Here is a 19,294-nt window from a genome sequence, read left to right on the forward strand (position 1 = left end):
TTGGGAGCGTGCGTGAAACGGGGGGTTGGCTTTGACAAAGGATGGATCCCTGCTGCAAGGAAAAGTGGGGGGGGGGAGGGGGAAAGAAATTCACCACCTGAATTAGATAGAGATTTATTGCAGAAATCAGGGATTGCCTTTCTCAATGAAATGTATTTATTAAACAGAAGAGGGACTTGGGATTTTCGCCCCCCCCCCCCCAGCTTCCAAGGGGTTGCATTTCTCAATCAATATACTTATTAAATAGAAGAAGGACTTGGAATTTTTCCCTCCACATCTTCCAAGGGGTTGCATTTCTCAATCAATATATTTATTAAACAGAAGGAGGACTTGGATTTTTACCCCCACATCTTCCAAGGGGTTGCATTTCTCAATCAATATACTTATTAAATAGAAGAAGGACTTAGAATTTTTCCCTCAACATCTTCCAAAGGGTTGCATTTCTCAATGAAATAAAACAGGGACTTGCATTCTCCCCCACCCCACCACTTCCCCAGCTTTAAACACTGTGTGTTTCTAGGAGGCTTAGCATAGGCAGACAGAGATCTGTGGGCAACTTACATCAGGTCTGGTCTAAAGTGATGCAGTATTGCACAAAAGGATAAACCGTTCCTCCACGAGGTGGTAAAATTGGTGATTTTCACTCCCCTGTAGTTTTTGGTGACTTCTTTGCACCACACCAGCAGTGACTGACTAGCATTTGGCTTCTTCCCCAGCACAGGACTCGGTATTGGGCTTGGCTGCAAAAAGAAAAGGAGACACACAGACCCACACACACACAAAAAAGAAGAGTAAGAAGATAAAAGAATTTAATGGAAGATGAGAATTAACATTAATTGACCCAACTGGATGATCTGTCTCCTTTGATGTGAGTTTAGGTCCTCCACAGCTGTCAGTTTACAATGACTGCAACTAGCAAAAGACACAAATCCAAGTTATTATCCCCAGCCGTCGCCCTGGGCGCTCGTCTCCAAGGGCCGGAGATGTTCAGGATTCCAGATCTGCACCGCCAGCAGGCCAAGAGCCGCGCCGCCGCCAACACCGCGCCTCACGACCGCGGCCACGGCCCCGCGCTGCCCCTGACCCACGCCTCGGGAGACAAGGCCCACGGTGCAGCCCTGCACTTGTCCCAGTGAGGCTCAGCGAGGACAAGGGCAGAGTCCTGCAGCTGGGGAGGAAGAATAAACTGCAGCAGGACAGGTTGGGAGGGGATCTGCTGGAGAGCAGCCCTGGGGAGAAGGGCCTGGGAGTGCTGGTGGGCAGCAAGTTCTGCAGGGGACAGCGATGTGCCCTGGGGGCCAAGAAGGCCAAGGGGCTCCTGGGGTGTATTAAGCAGAGTGTGCCCAGCAGATCCAGGGATGTTCTCCTCCCCCTCTACTCTGCCCTCCTGAGACCTCATCTTGAGTACTGTGTTCAGTTTTGGGCTCCCCAGTTCAGGAGGGACAGGGATCTGCTGGAGAGAGTCCAAGGGAGGGCTACAAGGCTGCTGAAGGGACTGCAGCACTGCCTGGTGAGGAGAGGCTGAGAGCCCTGGGGCTTAGTCTGGAGAGGAGAAGACTTAGAGGGTATTTAATAAATGTTTATAAATATCTGAGGGCTGCGGGTCAGGAGGGAGGGGACAGGGACAGGCTCTGCTCAGTTGTACCCTGTGATAGGACAAGGAGCAATGGATGTAAGCTGCAGCACAGGAGGTTCCACCTCAACATGAGGAGGAACTTCTTCCCTGTGAGGGTCACAGAGCACTGGAGCAGGCTGCCCAGAGAGGTTGTGGAGTCTCCTTCTCTGGAGACTTTCAAGGCCTGTCTGGATGTGCTCCTGTGTGACCTGAGCTAGACTGTATGCTCCTGCTCTGGCATGGGGATTGGACTTGATGATCTGTTTGGGTCTCTTCCAACCCCTGACATCCTGTGTGATCCTGTGAAAAGCATCCCCAAAAGCCTTTTTGCTTTTAAGGAAGGTAAGATCCTTACTGGAGCAGGCAGCAGGCAGAACAGAGCTTGCTGCCAGGTGGGACTCCCCATGGCAGCACAGGACTGAAGGCACCGTGGCTGTGACGTAACACTGATGTGCTCCTCTCGTACAGCTTCCAGCCTCTGGTCCCTGGCTTTCAGCATTGCAAGCCTCCCTTCTGCTACACCAAGAGCAATTCACAACGATTCCAGACCTCTCAGCTTCTACCCACTTGTACAACTACTTCCTTTTTACTAATGACCAGCATCAATGTCTCTAGGAGCTCTGCTGCTTTGGCCTGAGACTGCACGAAGGTGACTTGAGGAGGGCAGATCGAGACTGGAGATGAGGAAGACATTCTTGGCAGTGAGGGTGGGGAGACACTGGCACAGGTTGCCCAGGGAGGCTGTGGCTGCCTCCTCCCTGGAGGTGTTGAAGGCCAGGCTGGATGAGGCCTTGAGCAAGCTGGGCTGGTGGGAGGTGTTCCTGCCCATGGCAGGGGGCTGGTACTGGATGATCCTGAAGGTCCCTTCCAAGCCAAACCATGCTATCATTCCATGAGGTTTCTAAACAGCCACTTTCAACTGCACCCAGAGAGCTTCCTCTTCCAGGCTGCAGTTTTTCTGTGTGGGAAAGGAGTCTGGGCCATCAAGCACTGTCAGGAGGTGGTTTCTAACAAGTATCATTAGCTAATGATGGCCATTTCCCCACAGGTTACTCAGACATTTTCAATAACATTTTTATGAACACAAGGCCAAGAATTAAATGTTTTGGCTGTTTGTTGTTCAGAGATTGATAGAAGGCTTTAGGTTGGAAGGGACCCCAAAGATCATCCAGTCCCAACCCCTTGCCATGGGCAGGGACACCTCCCACCAGCCCAGTTTGCTCAAGGCCTCATCCAGCCTGGCCTTCAACACCTCCAGGGAGGGAACATCCACAGTCTCCCTGGGCAACCTGTGCCAGTGTCTCCCTACCTTCCATGTCGAGAGTTTCTTCCTCATCTCCAGTCTCAGTCTCCCCTCTCCCATCTGTATGATGTTTCTCTCCTTCAGCAGGGAAATTACTGATTGCAGCTGATATTTCATGAACCAGACCCCCATTTCATCCCCCAAAAGCTCCCTATCAAAGGCTCTGTGTCACGAGGTGGCTGACACAAATCCAAGCTCTGAATGAAAGGGCAGGAACCCAGCCGTCTTGCTTTTGCAGTGTCACATCATTAAAAGCAAAGACACCCCCTTCTACCTCCCCCAAACGTGCTGTTTATGCACCTTATAGCTAGAGAGCCCCCACATGAAGCTCAAAACAGAGTAACTCATTTCCTCCCTGCCAGCCACTTCATCTGGACAAGCAAAATCCTTCTGGCCACACTACCTCTTTGTGAAAGACCAAGGATGCCCCCACTTGACTGAAGGCAGTCAGTACTGAGCCACCAGATGCTCCCTAACCCACTGATTTATGTTCTCCCCACTGCTGCTGGGGAAGGAAAAGGCACAGGAGCAGGGAAGTCATTTTTCACCTTACCCTGACAGAGGTGTTTTAGCAGCACACCTCCCTCAGCCCTGCCAGCTCACCAGGAGAGTGCAGAATGTACCCCTGGCTGAAATGTTCTCCAATACTGCCTCATAGGGACAAAAAAAAAGGGTTAAAAAGTACTTTGGTTTTGTTGGTTTGGGGGTTTTGGATGGGGCTTGGCTTATTTCTTGCTTATTTTTAAAACTCCTGTCAATGAGTCAGCCCAGCAGGGATAAATCCCTTAAGGACAAGCTGGTATCTCCAAGCACTCTGAGGTAACAGCTGAGCAGGGATGCAGGACAGAGGGAAGGAAAAGCAGCATGACATGAAAACCTTCCAGAGAAACAAATGCTGCTTAGCAGCTGCCAGACACTTACTCCAGGCTCACACTGATGCCACTTAAAATCAATGTTTGCTCCTGTTCTTCCATAGCAGGAAACAAAGGCCACTGACTAATCACTGGTCTCAGCTTCCAGGCACCACAGGACCATGGAATCATTACAGCCAGAAAAGCTCTTGAGGCTCACCCAGTCCAACCATTCTCTAACTCTACCAAGGCTGGGGTTGAACCACGGCCCTCAGCACCACAGCTCTTCCTCTCTCAAATACCACCAGGGATGGGCATTCAAACACCTCCCTGGGCAGCCTCTGCCAGGCTCTGAGAACCTTTTTGGGGAAGAAGTTTCTTCTGAAGTCCAACCTAAGCCTCCCTTGGCACAAGCTGAGGCCATTCCCTCTCCTCCTATTGCTTCCTCCTCTAGAGAGAAGAGGTCATGAGGATAATCAGTGGGCTTCAGAACCTCACTATGGGGACAGGATGGGAGAGTTGGGATTGCTAAGCCTGGAGTAGAGAAGGCTCCAGGGAGACCTTAGAGCAGCCTTACAGTACCTGAAGTGACTCCAGGAGAGATGGGGAGGGACTTCTGACAAGGGCTGGGAGAGACAGGATGAGGGACAATGGCTTTGAGCTGGGAGAGGAGAGATTGAGACTGGAGATGAGGAAGAAACTCTTTAGAGTGAGGGTGGGGAGACACTGGCACAGGTTGCCCAGGAAGGCTGTGGCTGCCTCCTCCTTAGAGGTGTTCAAGGCCAGGCTTGATGAGGCCTTGAGCAAGCTGGGCTGGTGGGAGGTGTCCCTGCCCATGGCAGGGGGTTGGAACTGGATGATGCTTAAGATCCCTTCCAAGCCAACCCATTCTGTGAATCTGTGACCAACCCCTTCCTCACTGACACCTCCTGTGTTACTTAACATCTATTTGCTACCTAAACTATCTCTGTGGATATCTCACTGCTGGGAGGAAAGGTCTGAAACAGCACTCCAGAGACACAGGAAAATCATATCTGAGCAAAGTTTTAAAGCTCAGAGCTAATTGTCCAACCATAAAGCACTCCTGACCCCAGAGATCAAACATCAGCTACTGAGTCTGAACACTTGGTGTGGAAACTCTCTACAGAAAGGTTAAATGTTGCAGTCACCACCTCAGCACTTTCTGGTTGTCTCTTAAATGGTGTCCTCCAGATGCCTTCAGCACACACCTAACAAAAGGTTCTGCTTCAACCTGGTGCCCAGGGAAGGAAGTGGTGGTGTGGGCAGGAACAGGGCTGTAGTCAGCACTCGCAAGGCTATGCCTTGAGTGCTGGGTTCGGTTTTGGGGCACTCACTGCAAGAAAAACACTGAGGGGCTGGAGCAGGTCCAGAGAAGGGCAAGGAAGCTGGGGAAGGGTCTGCAGAACAGGGCTGGGGAGGAGCAGCTGAGGGAGCTAGGGGTGTTTAGTGTGGAGAAGAGGAGGCTGAGGGGAGACCTCCTTGCTCTCTACAGCTCCCTGAGAGGAGGCTGGAGCCAGGTGGGGGCTGGACTCTGCTCCCTAGGAACAAGTGATAGGAGGAGAGGAAATGGCCTCAAGTTGCCTTTGGGGAGGTTTAGGTTGGACATTAGAAGAGACTTCTTGACTGAAAGGGTTCTCAAAGCCTGGCACAGGCTGCCCAGGTTGAATGCCCATCCCTGGAGGTGTTTGAGAGAGGCAGAGCTGTGGTGCTGAGGGCCATGGCTCAGCCCCAACCCTGGCAGAGTTAAAGAATGGTTGGGCTGGATGAGCTGAAAGGCAGCCCAAATGGTTCTGAGATTCTAATGAACTGAAGATACAACTGATTTAAAGCTAGGTTTTACCAAAAGACATCCAAGGCTATTAAATCCATAAAATTAGCAGATGTTTGCATTTTACTTACAAACTATACATGTCTTAAAATCCCAGTCACAATTCCTGGATAATCTATACCTAGTTGGAGCTTTTTTCCCCCATGCTGGTCCTTCCATTTAGTTCAAATTCTCTAAGAATGTGTATGATGCTCTCACAGCATCACAGAATGGTCTGGGCTGGAAGCTCACCCAATCCAGCCCCCCTGCACTCAGCAGGGACATCCTGCACTAGATCAGGTTGTCCAGAGCCCTGTCCAGCCTCACCTTGAGTATCTCCAGGGATGAGGCCTCAACCACCTCCTTTGGGCAACCTGTTGCAGTGTTCCAGCAGCCTCCTGGTGCAGAACTTGTTCCTCACATCCAATCTCAATCTGCTCTGCTCTAGTTTGAAGCCATTGCCCCTGGTCCTGTCCCTGCAGGACTTTGGTCCCTCTGCAGTCTTCTTGTAGCCCCTTCGGGTACCGGCAGGCTGCTATTAGGTCTGGCCAGAGCCTCCTCTTCTCCAGGCTGAACACCCCCAGCTCCTTCAGCCTGTCCCCATAGCAGAGGTGCTCCAACCCCCGTGATCATCTTCATGGCCTCCTCTGGACCTGCTCCATCAGGTCCATGTCCCTCCTGTGTTGAGGGCTGCAGACTGCATGGTGAGCTCAGAGTTTCCAGAGTCACAGAGTGGCAGGCTTGGAAGGGACCTATGGAGATCATCCAGTCAAGCCCCTCTGCTAGTGCAGGGTCACATCCAGAGGAACATCCAGCTGGGTATGGAATGCCTCTGAGAAGGAAACTCTACAACCTTTCTGAGCAGCCCTTCCTAGTGCTCTGCCACCCTCATGACAAAGAAGTTTCTCCTCACATTTAAGTGAAACCTCCTGGGTTCCAGTTTGTGCCTGTCACTTCTTGTCCTGTCCCTGGGCACCACTGAGATGAGTCTGGCTCCAGCCTCCTGCCGTTCACCCTTCAGCTATTGATCAGCACTGCTCCTCAGGCTGCTCCTCTCCAGGCGAAGCAGCCCCAGGGCTCTCAGCTTCTCCTCACAAGGTGATGTTCAGTGACCTCAGCAGCTCAGTGGCTCTCTGTTCCAACATGGGGGAAAAAGCTCCAACTTAGTATAGATTATCCAGGAATTGTGACTGGGATTTTAAGACATGTATAATTTGTAAGTAAGATCTTGAGGGTCCCTCCCAACCCACCCCATTCTGTGAACCTATGAACCAAACTCACCAGCTGAGGAGTCCACTCTACACCTCTGTTGGTCCCTAGCTTCACAGCATGGTGTTTGAGCAACACAGGATGTCTCCACTTGCTGCTGCCCCTAACCACTAAGGATATCTGCAAACCCAGCTGCCAGGTAGGAGTTCACATTCAGCTAATTTGTTTCCTATACATGATTAATGACAAATCTTTAGGTAACCTCCAGGTTTCCCCAGCACCAGGCACCTTAAAACTTTGCCTCCCTCACTTTTCTGAGTGTGCCTACAGCTAATGTGGACATGAAACAAAGTCTAAACTTGGATCTGAGGAGGCTTAGGCATAAGCTGTTAATTGCTTATCATCTCAGAGGTTTAATTTTGGCACATCCACACCAGGCCATGTTCCATCATGGCCTCAGTGTTCAGACATCTGCCTGATCCAACACGATGCTCTCAGCTCTGAATCAGGCAAGATGTGGAGGAAGGGAAAACCCTTGGGACAAGCCTCCAGGTAGCTGTTGGTCAAGTAGGTGAAATGATTTCATTCTCCAGGGCTTGCAGTTGCCTGTTACATATTTTGCTGGCCAGAAGGCTGGAAAGAGCTTTCCCAGACTATGTTTGAGAAAAGAAAGGAAAGCAGCTGGAGTCTGTATGGCTGCTGAAAGTGATTGGGTCACAGAGGTGCTTGGGTTGAAAAGCCCTCTCAGATCCTCCACTCCACTCCACTCCCTGACATGGCTGGGGTTAAACCATGGGCCCTCAGCACCACAGCTCTGCCTCTTTCAAACACCTCCAGGGATGGGCATTCAACCTGGGCAGTCTGTGCAGGCTTTTGAGAGCCTGTTCAGTGAAGAGGTTTCTCCTAATGTCCAACCTAAACATCCCCAAAGGCAACTTGAGGCTGTTTCCTCTCCTCCCATCATTTGTTACTACAGAGAAGAGACAAACCTCCACCTGGCTCCAGTCTCCTCTCAGGGAGCTGTAGAGAGCAAGGAGGTCTCCTCTCAGCCTCCTCTTCTCCACACTAAACACCCCTAACTCCCTCAGCTGCTCCTCCCCAGCCCTGTTCTGCAGACCCTTCCCCAGCTTCCTTGCCCTTCTCTGGATCCTCTCCAGCCCCTCAGCGTTTTTCTTGTAGTGAGGGCCTCACAGGTGAACCAAGGACTCCATGTTTGTCCTGCTAGATTTGGTGAAGGAGGATAATGGTTGGACTCAATAATCTTAAAGGTCTTTTCCAACCAAAATGATGCTATGATCATTTGTAGTCTCACCGAGTGCTCTGTGCAGTGTGACACAGCAGCTCCATGTCATGAGCTCCACCCAGGCTCCCCATGACAACAACCTGGTCTAATGAAGAGACTCTTCTCCATTAAGCATCTCCCAGCTGCTCCAAAGAAATCAACTGGCAGCCCTGCAGACAGCTCTGACAGGCTCTGGTTACTTCAGCTCTGAGCACTGAGGAAGTGGTTGGGCAGCAAGCCACGGTGTGGAGTCATCCAACTGGAAGGTGCACACAGCCTCCAGAGCACAGCCACGGCAGAGCTCATGGGGGCAGAGGCTACCTTAGATCTGGCAACTCCTAACTGCCAAGTTGTTCATCCTGCATTTTTGGTAATCACCTGGCAGCCTCCTTTCAGCTTTTCCTTTGTCCAGCCACGAAGCAGCTTTTTCTTCACAGGGGCTTGCTTTGGTTTTCATCGCTGGCGATTAAATGGATACAAAAACCCCAACCCCAACCCCAAGTCTTTGGGAACCGAACTCTAAACCTTCAAAACCACACAAGCCACAAGACTGCAACTGCTGGACCATTTCCTCACTTTGGGCAACGGGACATGGAGCCTGGCTGCTCCTGGGAGTTAATTAAGCAGAAGACAAGAGTGCTCATTTCGAGGCGAGTCCCTCCCTCCCTCTGCGGACCTTCTGAACGCAGCACAAAAGCACCACAGAGCAGTGAGGGGAGTTCAGCCTCACCAGGTTGAGAAGCCCTAAATCTGTGAGCTAATGGCACAGAGAAGATTATGTTAATGAGCTGGGAAAGGAGAAAGAAATCTGAGCCAACATAATGAACTGCTTCCTTAGGTGCAAGGAATGTCACCTGATGGTCAGTGCAGCCACGAGAAGGGGGCATAGTGAGCTCCTTCTCTGATTCAACTATCATAAAAGGCTTGGCTGAGGCTTGTCTAGCTTCTCTTCCCTGAGGTCCCACAATCTTTGCCTTGAACGAGGTGTTTTCAATTAAAAAAGGCCTGGGCAAAGGTTTCTAATTGGCCCCATTAAGCAGGAGCCAACGCTGAGCTCAGCCTCTGATGCTCCGGCTGTCTGCAAGGGAACAGTGTGAGCAGGTCGCCCGCAGGGACGGGGCTCATTTCCCTGCCCTCCCAAGATGGCCAATTTCCTTCTGTCCACCTTCCTTTCCCCAGCTGCCCCAGCAGCACGAGGGTAGAAGCCTCCACTAGGGTGCAGCCTGTGCTGGAAGCCCAGAGGAGCCACCGGGATGCTGCGGGTTGACGATCCCTGGCTCCCTGCCACGCCAGGAACCTTCAGTGCTGTGGGCAGCTTGCCAGAATGAAGCAACTTCAACCACAGAGGAGAAATAGCAATTTTCAAAGCTTTTAACTTTGTTAAATGTGAACTGAACTAGCAAAATGCACCTCCCTGGGCCCAAGGCTATCTCTGCCACATTTCAAAGGCCTGCAGCAAACAATGGAAGTGTTGGAGCTTGTCAGGAAAGGTCACGAGGAGCTCTGCTGAAAGCAAGCACAAGGCAGACCGAAAATGAGAGGCGCTGCCAATTCCTCCTCAAACCAGGGAGCTCTTCTGGGTGCTTCTGCAGGAATCTCCTCTGCCCCAAGCCATTAAACAAAGCCCAGGGCTTCTCCCCCTCTTCTGGAGGTGCCCCCTTTTCTCAGGCAAGCTTCTGAGCTGGTATCATTAAGGTGCTGTTGCTCCACAGAGATTTATGGGTAGCTGTTTTGTAAATCTACTGCCTCATGTCTGCTGGTGCCCAGCCACGGGCAGATTTGTGGAAGGGAGAAAGCTCTGCCCATGAGAACTCTTTGGTTCCAAGACTTGAGGACAGAGCCCTCTCGCCAGACTTGTGCAGGCATTGCACCACTGAAGGAAAACGACCTCTGTGCGCGGAGGGGCTGAGGGCACTCAGGGTTTGTAAGCCTGGGGTAGATGAGAGAGAGCCTGATGTGGTGCCTCTGAAGGCCAGGGGAGACCTCTGAACTGAGGGGAGAAATAAAATGAGCCCACTCTACAATCCTGCAGGAGGTGGTGCTGTCCATGAGCTCACAACAGGCATGACGACCCTCGCGTGAACACCTTCCAACAGCTGGGCTTGGGTGGGAATTCGGTGGAAACAAGTGAGTCCCAGCCTTCATCAGCACTCTGTGCAACCACAAACAAGATGGAGATGAATAAAATATTGCTGCACTACTTGGTGGTAAGGAGGAGTCCCCCACAGACGATGGGGAGACTCCTGAAATGCTTTGTTGTGGAATCACAGGAGGCACTGGGTTGGAAGGGACCCTTGAAGGTCCAACCCTGCTGCAGTGAGCAGGGGCAAAGAATCAGAGAATCACAGAACTCTTGAGGCTGGAGGAGACCTTTGAGACACACAGCAAAAATCAGGATGGAAAACTGCTCTTGGGATTATGCATCAAAGGCTCTGCAAGAGTATTTCTTAGGTTTGGTGTTGAAAGTCTGCATTAGGAAGGTGGATGACAGACTAGACACGAAGCGAGGTTTGCACATCAAATGCACTGGAATCCCAGAGTGGCTCAGGTTGGGAGGGACCTCAGAGACCATCTGCTCCAACCCCCTGCCATGGGCAGGGACACCTCTCAACTAGCCCAGGCTGCTCATGGCCTTATCCAGCCTGGCCTTCAACACCCCCAGGGAGGAGGCAGCCACAGCCCTCCTGGGCAGCCTGTTCCAGAGTCTCACCAGCCTCACAATGAAGAACTTTTCCCTTAGCTCCATTCTAGCCCTGTTCTGCCTCAGCTTCAAACCATTCCCCCTTGGCCTGTCTCCAGACACCCTCAGCAAAAGTCCCTCTGCAGCCTTCCTGCAGGATCCCTTCAGCTATTGCAAGGCAGCTCTAAGGTCTCCCCAGAGTCTTCTCTCCAGGCTGAACACCCCCAGCTCCCTCAGCCTGTGCTCACAGCAGAGCTGCTCCAGCCCTTGGCTCATCTTTGTGGCCTCCTCTGGCCTCACTCCAGCAGCTCTGTGTCCTTCTGCTGGGGACAGCAGAACTGGAGGCAGGATTGGAGGTGGGGGTCTCAGAGGAGAGTCTCACCACCCTCATACTGAAGAACTTCTTCCTAAGATCCAGTCTAACCCTGCTCCCCCTCAGCTTCACAAAGAGCTCTGAGCCTAGAGAAAGGAGCAAAGGTCTGAAGAAAACAGGGTGAAATTCAATAGGTGCAGGTGCAAGAGCAACATAGGAGCAGGCAATCATTTACATAAATGCAGGACGAGGAAGAACTGGTTAGGTAACAGCTCTTCACAAAAGGATGTGGGGGAAAGAATCTCTGCAGGCTGAACCTAAGTCAACAACAGCAGCTTGTTGTGAAAAAGACAAACACCTCCCTGAGACACACAGAAAGCTTGCAAGACATACCCTGTCTCTCCCACTCCATTCAGCATCCCTAGCAGGGTCACAGAATATAGTTGGTTGCAAGAGACCCTCGAGATCATCCAGTCCAACCTTGGACCCTGCCCTGAAGGCTGGACTGGATGATCTTGAAGGTCTTTTCCAACAGAAGAACACCATGGGAGAAGGTGCATGTTGAGTTTGCCCTGATCAAGAGTGGAACACTGGACACCATGGAAGAAGGTGCATGTTGAGTTTGCCCTGATCAAGAGTGGAACACTGAACACCATGGAAGAAGATGGATGTTCAGTCTGCCCTGGTGAGGAGTGGAACACAGAACACCACAGAAGGTGCATGTTCAGTCTGCCCTGATGAAGAGTGGAACAAAGATGGACCCAACACAAGACCAGGGATGGGGGGAGAAAAAGACCAACAAACAACCCAAAAGACAAAGAAAGCTGGAGCAAATGTAGGTCATTTCTGTTAGGAAGAAATGATAAAGGGAAGGAACTCGGCAAGTCCACTGGCACATAAAATGGTGAAGAAGACAGCAAGCCCTTTGTCCCCCAGGCCAGTGTTTAGCAGGATGAAGTTGCAGGCTTTGCTTGCAGCAGGTGAGACCAGGAGGTGCAGTCTCTGGGCCAGTGAAATGAAGCATTCAGCTGGCTCAGAAAGCCCTGCACCATCTGTGATTGGAGGTCTTTAACAGCAGCTTGAAGAAATCTTTGGTTTCGTAAGGCTGACCTTGCCTTTGAGCAAGCAGAGGGATCAGGTGAGCTTCTGAGATGTGTCCCAGACCTACCTTCTCCTTGTTTCTTAACTCCAGGTCCTACAAGGACACAGCTGGCACAGGCTGCTGCCACCAGCAACAGGAGCCCAGCAGAGCTCCTCTCTGCTTCTTCGTAGCAGGGCAAGCAAGCTGAAAAACCCCAGCAACACTTCTCTCTGGCCTCTCAGTCCATGCCACCAACCAAACTCCCTCAGCCTCAGCTCCCCATTGGAAAATCTCAGCCTGGGGTGGGGGTCTTGATCTGGGTTGTTTCAGAAGCAACTCAAGCCCCAGTTCATGAGTCAGAGCTCCTTGCACAGCACACTGAACTTTGCTTTCCTATCCTGGCACATCCTATTTGAATAAAGCCAGAGTGCAATAACCACCACCACAGCTCTCCAGATGAGCAATGGCATAGAGTGGGCAGAGAACAGCCCTGAAGAAAGAGGCTTGAGGGTGTTGGTTGCTGAGAAGCTCCTCAGGAGCCAGCAGTGCCCTCCTGCAGCCCAGCAGGTAGCTGTGTGCTGGGCTGCAGCCAGAGGAGTGTGGGCAGCAGGACAAGAGAGGGGATTCTGCCCCTGGACTCTGCTCTGCTGAGACCTCACCTCCAATCCTGCCTCCAGGTCTGGTGTCCCCAGCAGAAGGACACAGAGCTGCTGGAGTGAGGCCAGAGGAGGCCACAAAGATGAGCCAAGGGCTGGAGCAGCTCTGCTGTGAGCACAGGCTGAGGGAGCTGGGGGTGTTCAGTCTGGAGAAGAGAAGGCTCCAGGGGGAACCTTAGGGCTGCCTTCCAGTACCTGAAGGGATCCTGCAGAGGGACTTTTGCTGAGGCTGTCTAAAGACAGGCCAAATGACAGTTCTAGAAGCACCACAAACCAGCCAGATACTCCAAGAGCCAGAAGTATGACCAAATAACCATGGCCATCATAGAAGAACAACCAAGTAAGTAGATATTCCAAGACCAGGAAGAATAAGAGCTCTTCTGTAGATACTCTCCCATCTAGAATGCATTAACACCACTGGCAAGTGCATCCCAGAATCGTTAAGGTTGGAAAAGACCTCTGAGACCATCAAGTCCAACCCTTAATTAGCTGAATTGGCTGGATTCAGCTCTCAGTCCCAGCAGAGAGGTCCCCAACAGACTGAACTGGCAAACCAGAATTATTACTTCAGGGCTTGTTTCCCCTCCTTGCCTTCCTCTCTTTTGAATGAAAGAAAACCAAGGTACAAATGCTTGGAAAAATCCTTCCCTTCAGCCACAAACAGCACACAAGCCCAGAAAGTGCTCCCAGATACATAAAGCAAGGAAAAGAGGAAACAAATCAGGAATGGCAGCCTGGAATGTCATTATTTGAGCTGCCCAGCAGCAGCAGCAGGGTTACTTGAGCAGCACGAAGGCCGACTGCTGTCTTGACCTCTCTGAAGATCACCTTCTCTTGTGGATAGCCCCCATGGCACACCAGCCACAACTCCAGCCTTCAATAGCTTCATGAACAGAACAAGCCTGCCACGATCTGCAGCTTCACTGGCATGCAGTTGGAATAATTATTTTGTTTCCCCTTATATTAATTTCATTTCAAAATAACCCCCCCAAAAAAAGATCCCTGCAAAAGCAAAAGGCCTCTTGGCTTAACAGAGATTTCTCCCACAGAGATTTTCCCCAGGAATTCTTCCTCTACCCAAATTTGCTAAGTGCTGCAAGGAGAAGGAGAATGTTCAGTGAGAAGTGGCTTTGTTTGTTTGTTTGCTAAGGGGTGATTAGCAGGAGCTCTCCTAGCTATCGCTCCGGCAAATCCTTCCCCCTGAAACGAGGCACGCAGGGACTTCAGGAGACCAACTCAGCGCGCTGTGGTTCTGCTTTTTTAGCCCTCAACAAGTAAAAGCTTGTAAAGGGAAAAGCTGAAGCAGAAAGGTACGGCAAAGCCTCCTGCAAGGAACCACAGCCTTTGGGAAGGAGGAATCCTCTCCTGCAGGAGGCGAGGGGAAGCCGCTCCTCATTAAGCGCCGCTTGCCGTTAACACTTTAAGCTGCAGGTCGTTTTTGCCAGCCCTCGTTTGAGCGGAGGGAGAGCTAAAGCAACCCAACCCCCGGCGCCCTGCCTCCCCTGACGGTGCCTGGCTGACAACCACGCAGCAGTTGGGAACTGTCAAAATATTTTACAGCTCAATCGTAATTAGCAGCCGAGTCTAAGCACGCCGGAGTTGGGCGTTAGCCACGTTCTGGGGCTGCCGCGGCAGCCGCTGCCGCTCCTGCCCCTTTGCAACTCCTCGGAGAGCCCCAGCATCTGCTGCACAACACTTGGAAGGGAATAGCAGCACGGCTGCCTGCAGAGATTGCTATTTTTCACACCTCCCCCGCCCCAAATAGACTGTATACATTAGCATGAAAAAGAAAAGAAGAAGTAAAAAAAAAGGCAAACATTTGGAATTAAGAGAATTTGTTCAGCAGCTTTGTTTGGCTCTTTGCTTAAAGTCCCTAAAAACCAGCAACAATAAAGATATATATAGTGACAAATACTCAGAAAATAACACTTTGAGCATAATGTCACAGTAAATGTTGCAGTGCTCAAAGCTTTGAGAGAGAGCTGCTGCTTTCGGCTTGGAATCACTGAATGGGTTGGGTTGGGAAAGCCCTTCAGGATCATCGAATCATAGAATTGTCAGGGTTGGAAGGGACCTCAAGGAGCAGCCAGCTCCAACCCCCCAGCCATGGCCAGGGACACCTCACACTACAGCAGGTTGCTCACAGCCACAGCCAGCCTGGCCTGAAAAACCTCCAGGCAGGAGGCTTCCAACCTGTGCCAGTCTCTCACCACCCTCAGGGGCAAGAACTTCTTCCTAACATCCAATCTGAATCTCCACGCTTCTAGTTTTGCTCCATTCCCCCCAGTCCTGTCACTCCCTGACACCCTCAAAAGTCCCTCCCCAGCTTTCTTGGAGCCCCCTGCAGATCCTGCAAGGCCACAAGAAGGTCTCCTGGGAGCCTTCTCCTCTCCAGACTGCACAACCCCAACTCCCTCACTCTGTCTCCAGAGCAGAGCAGCTCCAGCCCTCTGCTCACCCTTGTGGCCCTTCTCTGGACACCTTCCAGCACCTCCAGATCCTTCCTGGAAGAGAGGCTCCAGAGCTGGACACAGTGCTCCAGGTGGGGTCTCAGCAGAGGGGGAGAATCCCCTTCCTGGCCCTGCTGGCCACACTTCTCTTGCTGCAGCCCAGGCTCTGCTTGGCTCTCTGGGCTGCAAGTGCTCACTGCTGGCTCCTCTTGAGCTTCTCATCCCCCAGCACCCCCAAGGCCTTTTCCTCACAGCTGCTCTCAATCCAGTCCCTGCTCAGCCCGACCATTCTCTAACCCTATCAAGGCTGAACCACAGATTCATAAAGTCATACATTCACAGAATGGTTTAGGTTGGAAGGGACCTTAAAGATCAGCCAGTTCCAACCCCCTGCCATAGGCAGGGACATATTCCCCTAGCCCAGGTTGCTCAAGGCCTCATCATTGAACACTTCCATGTCCCTCAGCACCACTTCAAGGAACAAGTTTTATAGATCATAAATAGAGGAAACAATTCCAAGGTTCTGATAGAGAACAAAAAGTTCTGCCACTCAAGGAACCTCAAAAGGTTCTTAGCATCTGCTGTTCTGGATGTGATGGATGTCATGCTCTGGAGTATTTCATCCAGACCACAGGTTCTCCTGGGGAAGCAAATCTACAGAGGCTTCTGAGTGTTTAGAACTGGTGTTTTTAAGGCAGTATCAGGCCCAGGGGTTCCTGATTCCCTGCTCTTCCAACACTGGCCCAATCAGTAGAGAATCAGAGAATGGTAGGGATTGGAAGGGACCTCAGGAGATCATCCAGTCCAACCACCTGCCAGAGCAGGGTCACCCATGGCAAGGCACACAGGAACACATCCAGGTGGGGTTGGAAAGGCTCCAGAGAAGGAGACTCCACAACCTCTCTGAGCATCCTGTTCCTGGGCTCCAGCAGCCTCACACCAAAGGAGTTCCTCCTCATGCTGAGGTGGAACCTGCTGGATTCTGGCTTGTACCTTTTGTGTCTTGTCCTGTCCCTGGGCACCACCAAACAGAGCCTGGAACCTTCATCCTGACCCCCAGCCCTCAGCTATTGATAGACATTGATCAGATCCCCTCTCAGCCTTCTCCTCTCCAGACTAAGCAGCCCCTGGGCTCTCAGTATTTTTTCACACCAGAGATGCCCAGGTCCCTTCATCATCCTCACAAACCTGTTGGACTCTCTCCAGCAGATCCCTCTTGAACTGGGGAGCCCGAAACTGGACACAGCATTCTGAGTGTGGTCCCAGCTGGGCAAGGTAGAGGGGCAGAAGACCCTCCCTAGACCTGCTGGAGACACTTTTCTTGCTGCACCCCAGGATACCCAGGCCCCCTTGGCCACAAGGACACATTGCTGTCCATGAGTTAACTGTCACCAGCCCCATGGTGACAAGGCAGACAACACCCCTAACACATGATTGAAGCCCTAAACAGACCTCCTGCCTGTGAGCTGGCACGTTTTATATAGAAGGAAAGTTCCACCTGAAGTGTCCTTTGGACTTCATTTCCACAGATGGGTCAGATAAAAGGAAGCACTCTTGAAAGCAAGGCCCTCAGCTCATCCCAAGGTGATGCAATGATTAATGTGCTTCTGGGGTGAGCTGCTCCTGACTCCAAACACTCATCTGCAGACAGCACTAAGAGACAGCTCCATGGAAAGCCTGCTCCAGAAGACTTCAGCCTTCCAACCAGTGGTTATCAGCCCTATGAGAAGGGGCTGTGGGAGGAGGTATCGATCACTCTCCCTTAGACTGGGTGATGAGATCCCAAGGAGCTACAAAGGGGGAAAAAATGTCAGCCAGCCTGAGTGCAGAAAGCTCAGACTCAAGCCTCATACATCACCTTTAACAAGTCTGATCCCATCCAGGTGTTGCAACCTGCACAGCATTTATCATTCACACATCTCAGCCTCCTGCAACAACACTTTTCACTGCACGAGCACCTCAGGATAGGTGTAGGAGGGAGAAGAAGGGAGCCTTCACTCCTAAACAGGAATTTCCATGCTTTGGGAAGTGTAAATTAGAGCATTACTACTCATCTGACAGTGAGCTTGCAAATAAATGTGTAGCAACATAGCTAATTGCATAAGGGGAGATGAAATGATTATGGCAATCTTTGAGACGAGGAGCATCAAGAGAAAGGGACAAAGGCCAAGGGGTTTTGTGCTTGGTTGGTACTGTTCTCAATCAGCTCCCAGTGGAATCTGCAAGGTTGGCTCTGATGTCTAGCTCTCAGCTAAATGAGGTGCTAAAAGTGATCCCAAATTGCAGGATCTACCACCTCGCACACAGGGGTTTGGCAGAGTGCTGAGCAACCCTCTGCAGCAGCAGCACTAGGAAACAAGCCTGGTGAGATCACTGTGCTGAGATCCACCTTGCCCTTAAAGCCTCCAGCACCCAGGGCTGTGCTCTTCCCAGGTGACAGCTTTTTTATGTAATACCTGTTGGAAGACTCCCTTCTGGGGGCAGGGCGACCTGTTGTGTCTAGCAAGTTTGCAGTGGTATGGCATCAGCTGGTGGGGAACTTGCAGCTTGCCTCCTCAAGGTCTGCTATCAGTGAGTGCGGCGAGGGCCTGCACCTAGGTCAGGGCAACCCTCGGTACCAATCCAGGCTGGGGGGGATGAGATTGAGAGCAGCCCTGCAGAGAAGGACTTGGGGGTGCTGGGGGTGTGGGGGAGAAGCTGGAAAATGTGGGCACTGGCAGCACAGAAGGCCAAGGGCAGCCTGGGCTGCATCCAAAGCAGTGTAGCCAGAGCCGGAGAGAGGGGATCCTGCCCCTCTGCTCTGCTCTGGGGAGACCTCACCTGCAGGGCTGTGTCCAGCTGTGGGCCCCAACACAAGAGAGACCTGGACCTGAGGGAGAAGGTCCAGAGGAGGCCACAAAGTTGGTCACAGGGCTGGAGAACCTCTGCTATAGGGACAGGCTGAGGGAGCTGGGGCTGTTCAGCCTGGAGAGGAGAAGGCTCCACAGAGACCTTAGAGCTGCCTTCCAATACCTGAAGGGGCTACAAGAAGGCTGCAGAGGGACTGTTCCCAAAGGCCTGCAGAGACAGAACCAGGGGCAATGGCTTCAAACTAGAGCAGAGCAGATTGAGATTGAATGTGAGGAACAAGTTGTGCACCAGGAGGCTGCTGGAACACTGCCACAGGTTGCCCAGGGAGGTGGTTGTAGCCTCATCCCTGGAGATGTTCAGGGTGAGACTGGACAGGGCTCTGGGCAACCTGCTCTAGTGGGGGATGTTCCTGCTAACTGCAGGGGGGTTAGACTGGATAGCCTTTGGAGGTCCCCTTCCAACCCAAACCATTCCATGACTCTGTGTTCTACTATGCTACATCCTCTGAGTCCAACTGGTTTCCCACACAGGCTGTCCCCTCAGCCGTGGAGCTCGCTTGAATGCTGCACTGCAGTGGGTGCTTAATCAAGCTCTGCCAATACAACAGCTCAACTTCCAATATATGAGGCTCACCAATATTTTTCATGACATTCCCAACATAATTTCCTTAATTAGTTTCTAGCTAGCTCCTTCGAAGCCCTTTTGCTGAGCTAAGCCAGGCTGGATGAGGCCTTGAGCAAGCTGGGCCAGTGGGAGGTGTCCCTGCTCATGGCAAGGGGTTAGAACTGGATGATCTTTCAAGTCCCTTCCAACCCAACCCATTCTGTGGATCTATGATTTCATTCACAGTTTCAAAGCTTCCCCAGGCCTGCTTGTCATGATTTGCCTGAATTATCCACGTGAACCCTGTTTCAAGTGTGTGCACTGTTCATTACCCCAACTCTAAAGGACCACTGGAGGGATTAACACAGCTCCCTACTTGTCAAGAATGAAACCAAATGAGTTCCAAAGAACTGGCTGCATGTTAACAGGGTACCCACAGATTCTATCCAGGTACAAAAATATTCCTCCAAATTTACCATTAAACCCACAAAATAAAACATCCTTACACTGAGGACACCAAGCTGACAGCACCAAGCTGTGTGGTGCCGCTGACAGGCTGGAGGGAAGGGATCC

General features: G+C 51.6%; 1 protein-coding gene across 1 annotated transcript in view; it reads right to left on the reverse strand.

Annotated features, from left to right (window-relative positions):
- Positions 1 to 523: 523 nt before the first annotated feature.
- The window catches only part of EHBP1 (EH domain binding protein 1), a 155,740-nt gene continuing 136,969 nt past the window's right edge, over positions 524 to 19,294 (reverse strand). Inside the window, exon 11 of the mRNA XM_068153007.1 lies at positions 524 to 740. Coding sequence (XP_068009108.1) covers positions 558 to 740 — 183 coding nt within the window. The 3' untranslated portion in view covers positions 524 to 557. The remainder of the gene's footprint in view (positions 741 to 19,294) is intronic.

Source organism: Melanerpes formicivorus, unplaced genomic scaffold, assembly GCF_026170545.1.
Source record: "Melanerpes formicivorus ecotype bairdi unplaced genomic scaffold, bMelFor1.0.p_v2 SCAF_25, whole genome shotgun sequence".
NCBI classification, from domain to species: Eukaryota; Metazoa; Chordata; class Aves; order Piciformes; family Picidae; genus Melanerpes; species Melanerpes formicivorus.